Below are 12,991 nucleotides of genomic sequence, written 5' to 3'. Positions count from 1 at the left end.
TTTCTTTTGTTCTTTCCTTCCTTCTTTCTTCTTCCTTCCTTCCTTTTCTTTCTTTCTTTCTTCCTTTCTTTCTTTCTTTCTTTCTTTCTTTCTTTCTTTCTTTCTTTCTTTCTTTCTTTCTTTCTTTCTTTCTTCCTTCCTTCCTTCCTTCCTTCCTTCCTTCCTTTCTTTCTTTCTTTCTTTCTTTCTTTCTTTCTTTCTTTCTTTCTTTCTTTCTTTCTCCCTTTCTTTCTTTCTCCCTTTCTTTCTTTCTTTCTTTCTTTCTTTCTTTCTTTCTTTCTTTCTTTCTCTCTCTCTGTCTTTCTTTCTTTCTTCCTTTCTTTCTTTCTTTCTTTCTTTCTTTCTTTCTTTCTTTCTTTCTTTCTTTCTTTCTTCCTTCCTTCCTTCCTTCCTTCCTTCCTTCCTTCCTTCCTTCCTTCCTTTCTTTCTTTCTTTCTTTCTTTCTTTCTTTCTTTCTTTCTTTCTTTCTTTCTTTCTTTCTTTCTCCCTTTCTTTCTTTCTCCCTTTCTTTCTTTCTCCCTTTCTTTCTTTCTTTCTTTCTTTCTTTCTTTCTTTCTTTCTTTCTTCCTTTCTTTCTTTCTTTCTTTCTTTCTTTCTGTTCCTCCCTTCCTTCCTTTTCTCTCTTTTTTTCTCTCTCTCTATCTATTAAATAATGAAGTTGATTCCAGTAACCTATTTAGAAAAGTCTATCATAAAGAATAAAAAAGAACTATTTTTCCATACAATTCAAAAGAACTATGTTTATAAAGTAAATAATAATGGGTTTATTAGAAATGATCCATTTTATTTATTGTGATAAATTAGGTTCTTGGGCTCAATTCTCTTTCATTTTTCCTGAGAAAAAGATTTTATTTTGTTGGGCTATATGGTTTGTTTAATACCTTACTTAATTTATTAAAATTACCTGTGAAATATTCCTAGATTTTATTATAAGATCTGCATGAAAACATACAGAAATTCACAGCTTATACTTATAATTGTGTCTTTAACTGAAATTTTTTAGATTTTAAAAACAAAGTAAACATTTCTAAAATTATTCATTTACTCAACAATTATTTATTGAGAACCAAACATGAAATGAATTGTATTTATGCGTTGGAGGTAAGCAGGATTTATTATTCACGATTCCAGCCCCAAAATACTTTATCATCTCTTTTCCCTTCTCTTTCTCCATTTTCTTTTTTCTTTCTTTAATTTATAATATTCTAGTATTTTGTAAAAGAGCAAATTAAATTTTCTATCTTTATCTGAATAGGCAGGCAGATAAAATATACACACAGTCTAGTTGAAAATGAGGTTTTTGTTTAAAATTTATGAATAACTAATATATTACCATGTCAAGTCTTACCTCCAATGATGATGATGATGATAAAATTAGTGATAATTATTATTATTATTTAAAGATGAAAATAAAATGTCTCATAGCACATATTTTGTAAGATATTAATGGAACAAATAGGTCTTAATGACTATAATGTTGTTATATGTCCAAGTATTTTGATAACTAAGAGTAGTATAAGAATGTAATATTTTTAAATGAGGGTAGGTTAAAACTGAAAACAGAAGATAATGCTGAAATACGTAGACCTTATAAAAATCCCAAAATTGTAAATTGCATTACTTTCCAATAACCACAAGATGGTGTATTACAATTTTTAAAATACTTAATGGTTTTAATTTTGATGCAAATATTAATGCATCAAGGATATATTGCTTTTCATTTATTCAGACTTGTAAACTAAATAGGTATTTATTTTTTGATAGTTTTCACAGTATAACCTGACCATTTGGAAAGATACTCAAAATGCTTTTCTTTTCTGAATGTATCTGAAAAAGTATCCAACAAACATGTGCATTTTCTAATTGATTTTCTTTTTGCCTTAACTTTTCCCTGGTTTTAAAAATATTACTACTTAAGGTTTATTCAGTAAGCAATCCAAGAAACTGCTGTACATTTTAGGCAATTAGAGCATTTCAGGTTACATGGATTTGTTTGAAAGGTCCTGTGTTCACCTTCTAAATCTTACTTATAACTGAAAAAAAGCTGCTTAATATATAGAATTTTATTTTCTCTGGAAATATATCATCTTTATGATTATACATTGGTTTTGTAAGCATGAGTTATAAATGATTGTAATAATTTTAATTTTTATAAAAATATTTTATGACATAATTATGGTTTATTAATTTTTGGGAATTATTCATCATTTCTTACATATTTGAATATGTCTTCTTTTAAAAGGTATAAATAATTCTGCCCTCTTGATTTCCTGCAAAAGTAGCAATATAATTTACATAGTTGGATCTTTTGTTTTTATCTGATATGTGTATAGAAATACTTTCTTTTCCATGTAATTGAAAATGAATTTGCCTGTACAAATTGTTTCTTATTGAACATCAGGTTGAACATGAATCTTTGAGTTTCTTGATATGAAAAACTTAATGACAAAATATTCCCTTTCTTATTACTTAAGTATAAACAAAATGTAGTAAATATGTCTGAGAAATAAAAATATAAAAATTATTGCTCAGATATTGAATTTCTAAGCTATGTGTCCTGACTTGGATACATATTTTTTGTTCTAACCTCCCTCTAAGATGATTGAAGTACATTTTAAGAACTACTTAGTATGGCTGTTTTTCAGGATATAGTCCATTGTAGTCTACATAGTTGTTTGTATTATAGAACACTGGTAAATCTTATTGAAGATAATCTCTAAATAATACAATAATTTCCCATCACTGAAAACTAAAAAAAAAATTTGAGGACACATAGAATATTCTTCAGTGTATAGTTGAATAACAAATGTAAAAGGCAGTTGTAACTCACAGTAGAGGAACAAATAAATGAAACAATGCAATCTGAGGAATAAGAAGAAAATCAGAGTGGCTTAGTTTAAACCTGCAAGACTTACTTCACCCTGTGTGACAGACTCTAGGTCCATCCACCTCACTACAAATAACTCAATTTCGTTTCTTTTTATGGCTAACATTCCACTGTATATATGTGCCACATCTTCTTTATCCATTCATTTGTCGGTGGACACTTATATATGGACTCTAAAAAAAAAAAAAAAGGTTCTGATGAATGTAGGAGCAGGACAGGAATAAAGACGCAGATGTAGAGAATGGACTTGAGGACATGGGGAGGGGGAAGGGTAAGCTGGGACGAAGTAAGAGAGTGATATGGACACATATACACTACCAAATGTAAAATAGATAGCTAGTGGGAAGCAGCCACATAGCACAGGGAGATCAGCTCGGTGCTTTGTGACCACCTAGAGGGATAAGGAGGGTGGGAGGGAGACACAAGAGGGAGGAGATATGGGGATATATATATATATATATATATATATATATATATATAGCTGATTCACTTTGTTATAAAGCAGAAACTAACACACCATTGTAAAGCAATTATACTCCAATAAAGGTGTTAAAAAAAAAAAAACCTGCAAGACTAGAGATTCTGGGTGAAAGGTTATTCACAAGGAAAACCCTTTTCAAAACTGGCTGAATCTGTATTTCCTGGAACCAGAAGAATGAAAAGAAGTTGTTCACAGATCCTTATGCAGAAATTGCTTCCAGAATGCTGAAGAATTAGTTCTAACAGGAGTAATGCTTTGTAAAAGAAATCATTTATTGGATAAGATTTAGGAATGCAAACATTGTCATAAATCATCAGTAAAGATTTTATTCCAATATTTACATTTTCCAAATAATGCCTATTTACAAACCACAGTATATTTGTGCTTTTCATATATGGGATTTTAATTTAATATATGGAATTTTAATTTAATGTATGGAATTTTAACTGCATTTAGCTGTTCAGAAGTTAAAGTTCTGAGTACATTTTTAATATAATAAAATTTAGCTATGAAGCATGCCAATATTTAGAAGTTAAAAGTTGCAAATAAACTTTGGAAAAATAGTGCATTTTGTATTGTTTTTATGTTACTGCCTTTCTCTGAGAGCAGAGTATCTCTCAACGTCCACTAATAACCTACATAGGGACTAACTGGATGGGTCTTAAAAATGATTTTACATATAAATATAAAATCATACTTCAAAATGAGATGCTACTCTTCATTTTACTCACTAAGTAGTTGCAAGTAGTTGCAAATCAGCAAAAAGATTTTTAAGTCATTCATTTATGATAACTCATCCTCTTTTTATGCCCATAAATAATGTTTTAAAATAAGATTGTAGCTGATTTTCATAACTGGCTTTAGAATTTTTAAAGTGTAATATCTCATTTGAGCACGAAGTTACTCTGAGAACTATGCAAAGATTATTATCCATATTGTGCAGATGAGGATAAGTATCTCAAGGGTCAAGTGTGTTTCCCAAGGTCAAAGATGCCTAGACTAACTCTATTTACACTATATCACACTACACAAAGTGGAGGTAGAATATTTAACTATTTTTCTTGACAGTTTTTCTCTCTGATGTTGTGTTGACAAAATGTGTGCAGTAGGAGTTTGAATTAGATAAACAGATTATGGGCTTTGATCATGAGCCCTGTACAGTCATTTCACTTTCCTGGACGTTAAGCATGAGTTTTGAAATAAAAAAGACTTGGGATCATTCTTCAAGTATGTTCAACCTTGGATAAAATTACTTAACTTTTTCTATAAATCTTTTAAAATAAATAAATGAATGGGTTACAAATACACCATAAATGAAAATGTTTTTGAAATTAATATAGTTTATATACATAGTTTTTTGCATGTGTCTGGCATATATTAAGCAGTTGTTGTTATAATATAATTATTATTTTTATTTATAAAGCTGTTACATTTTAACTGCTGTACCTTAAAGGAAAGAGAGCTCTCCTGGAATTAAGCATTAGTTATTTGGATGTTATATACTTTTTGTTGAAAAATTGTTATTATTATGACTGCTAGCAAGAATATGATTAACACTGCTTTTTCTTAAAATTGATTTCACAGCTGTATCAACTAAAGTGGTGTTGAAGCTTGTCAGACCTTATATATTGATATTTCTGGCTCAAGTAGGGAAAGTGTGAAAATGTGTAATGATGCCCCGTTTTTCTCTGTCTCACTGTATTTGCAAAATGCAATATAATGATATTCAGTAACTGTTTCTGTAAGAGTTAAGGTTTCTGAGAATATTTTAATCTTTGGTTATGTTTATCATCATTGTAAAATAATCCAGGCTAAAGAGTAGGATGCTTTGTCATTTTATCTATTGAGAAAAAATAATTTAGCCCCATAATTTTTTTCTGTCTGATGTATTATTTAGTGTTCAAAAAATTACCATTTATTAAGAGCAGTGTCCAGGTAGAAGGCTCAGCTGAAATTCAAATCACTGTTAATGAGGCAGGCTAATATAATAACACACTTACAGAATGGAAGTCAAGAGAATAGTGTTCCTCTTTCAGCTCGGTTACCAGTTATATGCATACCTGTCTGACTGCACAGCTTATCTAAGTAATATAAGTTTTTTAAAAAGAGAGCTGCTCTAAAACTGAATGTCAAGATCAAAGTTGCTATATAAATATATTTTTGACATGAGTGTCTTCTTAACTAGTCATTTTTCATCTCTCATTGCTTCACTGTTACATTCATATAGCCTTAGGTAAATTCATACTTCTGATGTATGGCATTAGCTATTTGATATTTTTAAAAGACTGCCAATTAAAGAGTACAAATCAAAAGGAACGGGCCATGTTAAATGACATTTATCTTCCCCATTCAATGCACCAACATTTATATAAAATATTGCATATTACATCCAATATACTTTTTATTTCCTTTTAGTTATTATTTAGTTAATTTAATTATTATCTAATGTGGAATAATTTTCTGCAGGGATTAATTACAGTGACTGTTTGGACTTGTCTCTACTACATGTGATCTGGAATTCTTGGTCAAATGGCCTACAGCATCAGAAATTAATTAGAAAATGTCTGAGAATGAACGAGGTATCCGTAATCAGTTAAATAATTTAAATGACAAACAAAACAAAACAGTTTGGTTGATATACGCTAGTACATATTAGGACATTGCACCACAAAATCTGTTAGAAGCAGCTTAAAGATGTTTTAATAGGGCTTCAAATAGAAACTGTATGCAAAAATGGTTGGAAATTATTCTGAATGATTATTGGAATATGATTTAGTTAATTTTATACCATCAAAGAATAGGACAGCAAGATGTATAAAATAGTTTCCTCCTTAAAAAATATATACTAAATAGAGACCTGATAGTAGCATGTAATATTTATGATTATTTCTCTTTCAATTGATAAATGACTATATATTCAACATGAAAGTGATGAGCTTCAAAGTTAAAAAAATTAAACTGGTTATTTTTCATCAGTGGCTGTTTTTTTTAAAAAAAGACATTGCTAAATATGAAGGTTTTAACTTAAAAATGAAATTTAAATATATCAGTGTTCAATGTGGAGCATGTTTACAACTAGATTTCTAATATTAAAAAAATTTATGTACTTCTCAAAGTGCTGTCACATCATGTTATCATATAAACATATCTATAAATTAGAAAGTTAAGCTATTAAGAATAAATTATTCTATTACACCAAGAATGATATTCTTGAGAACATTTATCTGCAGACTATTTATGTGTTGTCTTATACTTAAAATTTAAAAAGAAAATAGCTTGTTTAAAAGGCAATGTATATATAGCCAAATTCATATTTTTAAGGTTTCCAGACCTTCATTGTTTCAATTAGAGATGTGTAAATACAGGTTGCCTCATTAAACATAGTGAATTTTCTAATGAGTTTAATAATTTAAATGCAATTATACATGCTAACAGCTCAAAGATTTAAATTTTCATTTTCAGGAATCTTCTATTTGGTTAGTGCCACCCTACCATCCAGACACTGTTTAGTAAACTTTTGAAACTTACTAAAAGAGGTTTTTAATCATGGTTAGTATCTTTGCACCTTTCTTTTTTCTTTTTGTAGTCTGTTATATTGTGCAGAAACATTTTTGTTGTTGTTTTCACCCTAAGAAACTTTATTTAATGACACAATTCGTGTGTTTCTATCTCTAAGAAGTAATATGAAAAGCATGGTAGTTTTCTTTCTCTCCCTCCCTCCCTCCCTTCCTTCCTCTCTCTCTTTCATTCTTTCTTCTTCCCCTTCTCCCTCCTCCTCATCTCTTTTCTTCTTCATTATAACCCAGGAAATTTCCTGTCAAGCGCATTTGGGTTTTTTAAAACCTTATTTCATAGTTCAGTAAAAAAGATGTTTTAAAAAATTCTGATCATGATATGAAGTAGGAAAGATAATTTGTCTCTATCAAATGACAACAAGTTAGAACTTTAAAAATCAGAAGTAGTAATTTTTTGGCAACATACAACACAGGGAAACAACTATATTTCACAATCATCTCTACAGTTTCAACTTTAGATTCTTACATAGATCAAGATATGGAATTTACATTCTAAAGCTTTAAAAAGAGAAAAGAATATGTACTTGCCCTAATGCCACAAGTGAACTGTACTTTATGGTATCATTAAATTTTTAAAATTTGTCTTGTTGATTCCAAACTCTTGCTCAAATCTAAAGGTTTTCATAGTTTTGTGAAGGATTAGAAATATTATACAAGTGAGAAAAAAACCTATTGTCTTATGGTGACTTTATTAGAACCTAAGATAAAACTATTTTTTAGGTAAACTTACATTGATAGATCAAAAAAGAACTGGCAAAATTCAGCTTATTCAGAGAAAAAATTAACAAAAGTGATAAATGACATTATATAATCAAGGCTACTGATTGCTTAAAGGTTTCTTGATTAAAATTTTCACTTTCTAATGGCTTTGTAAAATAGAGAAAGCCTAAAATAGTAATGGTGGGGTTACATGTTTATAATTTTCAGAGTTTCTAAATTTGTAAGTATAATTTACTTAAGATAACTTTAAATTATAAAAGATAAAAGTATTGTGATCTTTGGGGCAGGGATTTTACCTATGTTTTATGTTAATCCGCATTATAAAATTTATATTACATAAAATTGCTTAAAAGAGTTTAAATGTCTTTATTTGTAGTCTGAAGTTAAGTATAGGCTATTAATACAGTTTACTTTTTAACTTACTGGAAATAAAATTGAGTCATTTCATAGCTGAATGGGTATGTATATTTAGAAGATTTTTTTTTCTAAGAAAATCAGTTGTTTAGATCACTGTCTTACTATGGATAAAACAATATTTCTAGTCTATCACTTTTTAAAATTAGTATAATCAAAATGTCTAAAAATTCAGCTTGCCAAAGACAGTGTTATAAATTATTTAACATTTAGAAAATTTATTTGTTTTAAATGAAGGCTTATTTCAAACAATTCAGCATTAGCCACATCCTATAACATTTTAAAGTGTCGATGGCATCAAGTTCTGACCTTGTTGCATTATCTAATCAATTCTTCTGTTAAATGTTTCAACAGAGAACCAAGACTAAGTTACCTCAAGACTATGTATTCCTCCCTCTTTTGGAGTCAGATTTTTCCATTTCTACAGTGTTGTCATCATCACCATCTTCATCATCATTATCATCATGTTCTTAATAAGTACATCTAATAGTAGGTATTAAGCAACAAGAAACACTGTGTCCCTATACTGGCTGTCAGGTGTCATATAGATCCTTTAATAGAAATAGAATTCATGAATTTCGGAACTGTATTATTTAACACATAATAAATAAGACATAGAAATAACTCCATAGTTAATGGGGAATTCATGTGTAGCACATAATCATCTCCCATTACAAGTACTAATAAATTAATATTTTTACTAATTTAATGTTATTAAAGTTTTATCTGATTAATTAGATCACTTGTACACAACGCATTTTACTAAGCTTCTGAAAAAAATCTTTTTTAAGCTTTTTTTAAGCAATTGAATTAGCAACATTGTTAAAAAAATAATTAAAATGTTAGGGTCATGTATGGCTATTGTAAATTCAGTCAACATTTAAAGAATATGTGTGTACAAGTCAGTGCCATGAGCACTTAACCTCTGCTCTTTACAATTCAGTGAGACGGATGCATACACCTAGAGGCCAGACAGAGAAACATGATAATGAGTGAAAAATACTGAATTGAGTGAAAATAATGAGTCTGGTCAATTGGAAAGTGATTCCTGAATAAGTTAAAATTTGAGTCATGTCCGGAGGTAAGGGATAAAGCTGGATTGATGTGAAAGATGAAGGAACTCTGCTGGGTAACAGAGCAAGGAGAAGCAAAGTAGAAAAAACTTGGAGGTCCAAAGAGAAGGGTGTATGTAGAGAAAAAAGGAAAAGGTTGGGGGGAGAGATGAGGTAGAGCTGACTCAGAGAGGTCATGATGGAAAAAAGAGGAGAATTGGATTTCACCTGTTTCTTGGACAAAAAAATACTATTAATAACCGGTGTTTAAAACAGTAGATTATCTGATAATTGCGAGTTTTTTGAGAATGGCCTAATCATAGAGTTGGGAAGATCACTAAGGAAACTGTTCAGGAATCCATAACAGAAAAATGAGAATGTAGCAAGGAATGTACAAGAAGTTATTAGGGCAGGGTCAAAAATCACAAAATTTGGTATCAGAATATCTTGCTGGAGGTGTAGGTGTGAGCTGCAGAAAGTGACTTATCCTTTCTCTGAATCCGTTTTCTCTGTTGTACAGATGCCCAACTTAATTCAGTATTAGTTGTGTCACAGAGGTGATGTATACAAAGTATTTTTTTAAAATATAAGGCACGTATATGGTATTAAATATTTTTATCCTGTATTATTTTGGAATTAGCCTAAGCTGATACACAACAAAGAAGCAATACCAAAAGCAAAAAAATAAGTCTTCACATGTATATTTAATTAGGTTTATTTCATTATGTTTTCATATCACTTTTTGGAATTTTGTAAATTTTTCGTACTTGTCCACATTTTTAGTTGTTGTCCACATTTTTAGTTCTTGCACAGAAAGAGCCTAAATCTTAGACCATCTGAATGTCAACAACAATGTGAAAATGGTTCATGGTTATATGTACCTAACACACGTATCTCAATTAGCTGGGGAGGGAGACTAACAAATTTTTGTTTCACGTTTTGACTCTGTAGTAGGAATTTGAGGAGTGTGTAATAATGAGCCCCAGATATACAGAATTTCTGGCAAATCTATTGCCAATAAAACAGGAATTAAAAAATAAATTATGTATAGGGTCATTTTTTTCTCCATGGAATAAATTATTTATCAGCTCTCAGTTATCAAGCTGATGGTGACAAAGAAGTTAATATGTGTGCATGGATTTTTAATGTGATACAATGTCATTTCATGATTAGCTCATATGTTTGTAATCATCATCGATAGTTTTATAGGCAGAATCACAAAACGATACAATGAATAGCAGAAATTATTTTCCATATTTTATGTCTAAATGTGTGAGTACTATTTTTGTTCTGTTATGAAATGCACGATGAAGAATCCACGTTTAAAGAAAATTTTCATATCTCATGTTGTGATCTAAAAACCAGTTCATTTTTTTCTAATTTCTTAAAATAGCAAAAATGGATTTCTGGTAACCGATTTGTGTATATGTGCTTATATTTAAATTTTAAGGTCGATTTATATCTTATAATGTTAATTTTATATCTGAAAATCTTATTCAACATATATGTAATGTATGCATTCCTAGTTGGCAGCTCACTTCACTATCTGGTGGAGATTTTCTTTAAACTTGCCCACTTTGATAAAATATTTTAATTATCATGATTTGTATGTTAAAATTGTAATAATTTGTTATAATTTTCATAATGGAGTTTTTCAAAACTTCAAGGCTGCTATGTTGACAAGTCTTTGAGAATGATTTTAATATTGTTTCAGGACTGTTGCCATTGATCTGTTTTGTAATATTTCGTTTTCTGTGTTATTCTGTAGAGGTCCTTCTGTAGTGCCATGGTAGAGGAATTGAGGATGTCCCTGAAGTGCCAGCGTCGGTTAAAACACAAGCCACAGGCCCCAGTTATCGTGAAAACAGAAGAAGTTATCAACATGCACACATTTAACGACAGAAGGTTGCCAGGTAAAGAAACCATGGCATAAAGCTGGGAGGCCAAACACCCAAGCACAAACTGTCGTCTGTTTTTCCAAACAATTTAGCGAGAATGTTTCCTGTGGAAATATGCAACCTGTGCAAAATAAAATGAGTTACCTCATGCCGCTGTGTCTATGAACTAGAGACTCTGTGATCTAAGCAGTTGCAATGATCAGACTTGAGTTACAGGCATCATGGAGAACCAAGTTACACGGGGTTAAACTGTTTATCATGGGTTCCTCCCTTCTTCTGAGTGAACGTTACATACGCATTTGTGGCTGGTTTCAAATGCAGTTCAGTAAGAAATTACAGGTTCCTTTTGAGGCCCAACTGTTGCCAGGAGATGGAGCATAATTGCCCCAAGGGTAACGAGGTAAAAAAATCATTAAGAATAAAAATACTTGGAATCAGCAAAAACTGTAGTGTTGCAAGAAACAATACAGTCTTCTGAACATCCAGATAAGAGGGTAGTGATGTTACTAGCCCCCAACTACTCAGTATAATGATCATCTGAATTGACAATACGTGTTTATAAGATGTGATAAAAATGTAATGCAAAACAAATCTGACTTTCATGGCAAGTGGAATATGAAGCAGATCTTCATCAGTGTTTTTCTTTCTTTTTCTTTCTTTTTGTTTTTTCGACAGTCTGTGTCACTGATTGAGATAGAAATGTCAATTACCAAGGAAATAATGTTTTCTCTTATATTCACCATGGCAGGAGATTTAACATGTAACTCTATCAAATCCCTACCTATTCCCCAGACACCCTTTCCCCACTCCCACACCAAGAAAAAAAGCAACAGTTGGTTCAGAGATTCTGAATCACAAAGGATGATGTTTTGCAATCTTTGTCTTAAGTTGTAAAAGAGGGCTGAGTGTTGATAGTTCTGTGGAAGACTGAAACTTTCATTCTAACATTCAGATATGTTAATCCAAACCCTCCTTCCTGCTATAAATGAACTTGATGGAGCCTGGGCAGATCTCAGTGAAAGGATAAAGGGGACTGGTCATCTAAAGAAAAGTACGTGTGGTGAACTTTGACGTGGACTGCATTTATCAATACAGTCACAATGTTAAATGAACAAAATTCTTGAGCAGTTTTTTTCAAAAAAATGTTCAGGTTTATTTGTGGAAATGCAAGATTTCTATGAAAATAGTTTTTGTATGGAAATTTTTGTAATACTTTTTATCAACAAAATAAGAACATGCGTTCCTGTCAGGGGTGTGATGTCAAGCATGAATGGTAGTGCGTGTGCACCACCAACGTTTGGTGAAAACTATTTTTATCAAGAAAAAAAGGAATCATAGAAGAGAAATATTTTCAAGTTAGATAATATAAAAGCTAGGTGCACTACCACCACTGCTTACCATGCCACACCCCTGGTTTCCACGAGGCTGATAACATACTGTAACGAACAATTGTGTGTAAAATGGTAAAAGACACAGAACTCTTGACAACATTGTGATAACAGTTGAGTGCACACAGTTTGCTGTTTGAATCCAATGCACAAAATTTAAAAAAATCATTAAAATTATGTCCATTTTACTTTCATCTTTGACTTTCATTTTTCTCTTGTATGGGTAAAGGAATACATAATATGCTCCTTGCATGAAGGGAAGTATACTTCCTGAATCCTTCCAGGTCATCAAGGATGGCCACTTCCCAACTACCTGGAGAAAAGAAGAAAAAAGCTCAGGCCATGAGCTATTCAGATGTAAGAAAAGCTGGACTGGGATATAAAATGTAATCTTCAGGTTTAGGCCAGTTCAAATGAGAAAACTAGCAGTTCTAGAGGCTATAGTCATGATCTTACCTCTTCTGTGAGTGGATATTGACTATGTCAATAGGGTTGTGTGAGACTGTATAGTGATTGCTGATATTATATTTGAAGTTCAACTGATGTCCAATTTAAGAATTCATTGTGCATTGATAA

The 12,991-nt window shown here is 30.9% G+C and overlaps 1 protein-coding gene across 6 annotated transcripts in view; it reads left to right on the top strand.

Annotated features, from left to right (window-relative positions):
• GRIK2 (glutamate ionotropic receptor kainate type subunit 2) overlaps positions 1-12,609 on the top strand; it is a 642,913-nt gene extending 630,304 nt beyond the window's left edge. For 5 of the 6 annotated variants that reach the window (XM_082475143.1, XM_082475138.1, XM_082475141.1 and 2 more), the window contains one exon: positions 10,898-12,609. In XM_082475143.1, the coding sequence (XP_082331269.1) occupies positions 10,898-11,062 (165 nt within the window). In that variant the 3' untranslated portion in view covers positions 11,063-12,609. Of the gene's footprint in view, positions 1-6,830; positions 6,918-10,897 lie in introns of all 6 variants that reach the window. The other variant, XM_082475144.1, reaches the window with a different exon arrangement.
• Positions 12,610-12,991: the final 382 nt, after the last annotated feature.

Source organism: Balaenoptera physalus (genome assembly GCF_965194825.1).
Source record: "Balaenoptera physalus genome assembly, chromosome: 9".
In the NCBI taxonomy this organism is placed as follows: Eukaryota; Metazoa; Chordata; class Mammalia; order Artiodactyla; family Balaenopteridae; genus Balaenoptera; species Balaenoptera physalus.
The sequence above is the reverse complement of the archived record's forward strand: the minus strand, read 5'-3'. Positions and strand labels throughout refer to the sequence as shown.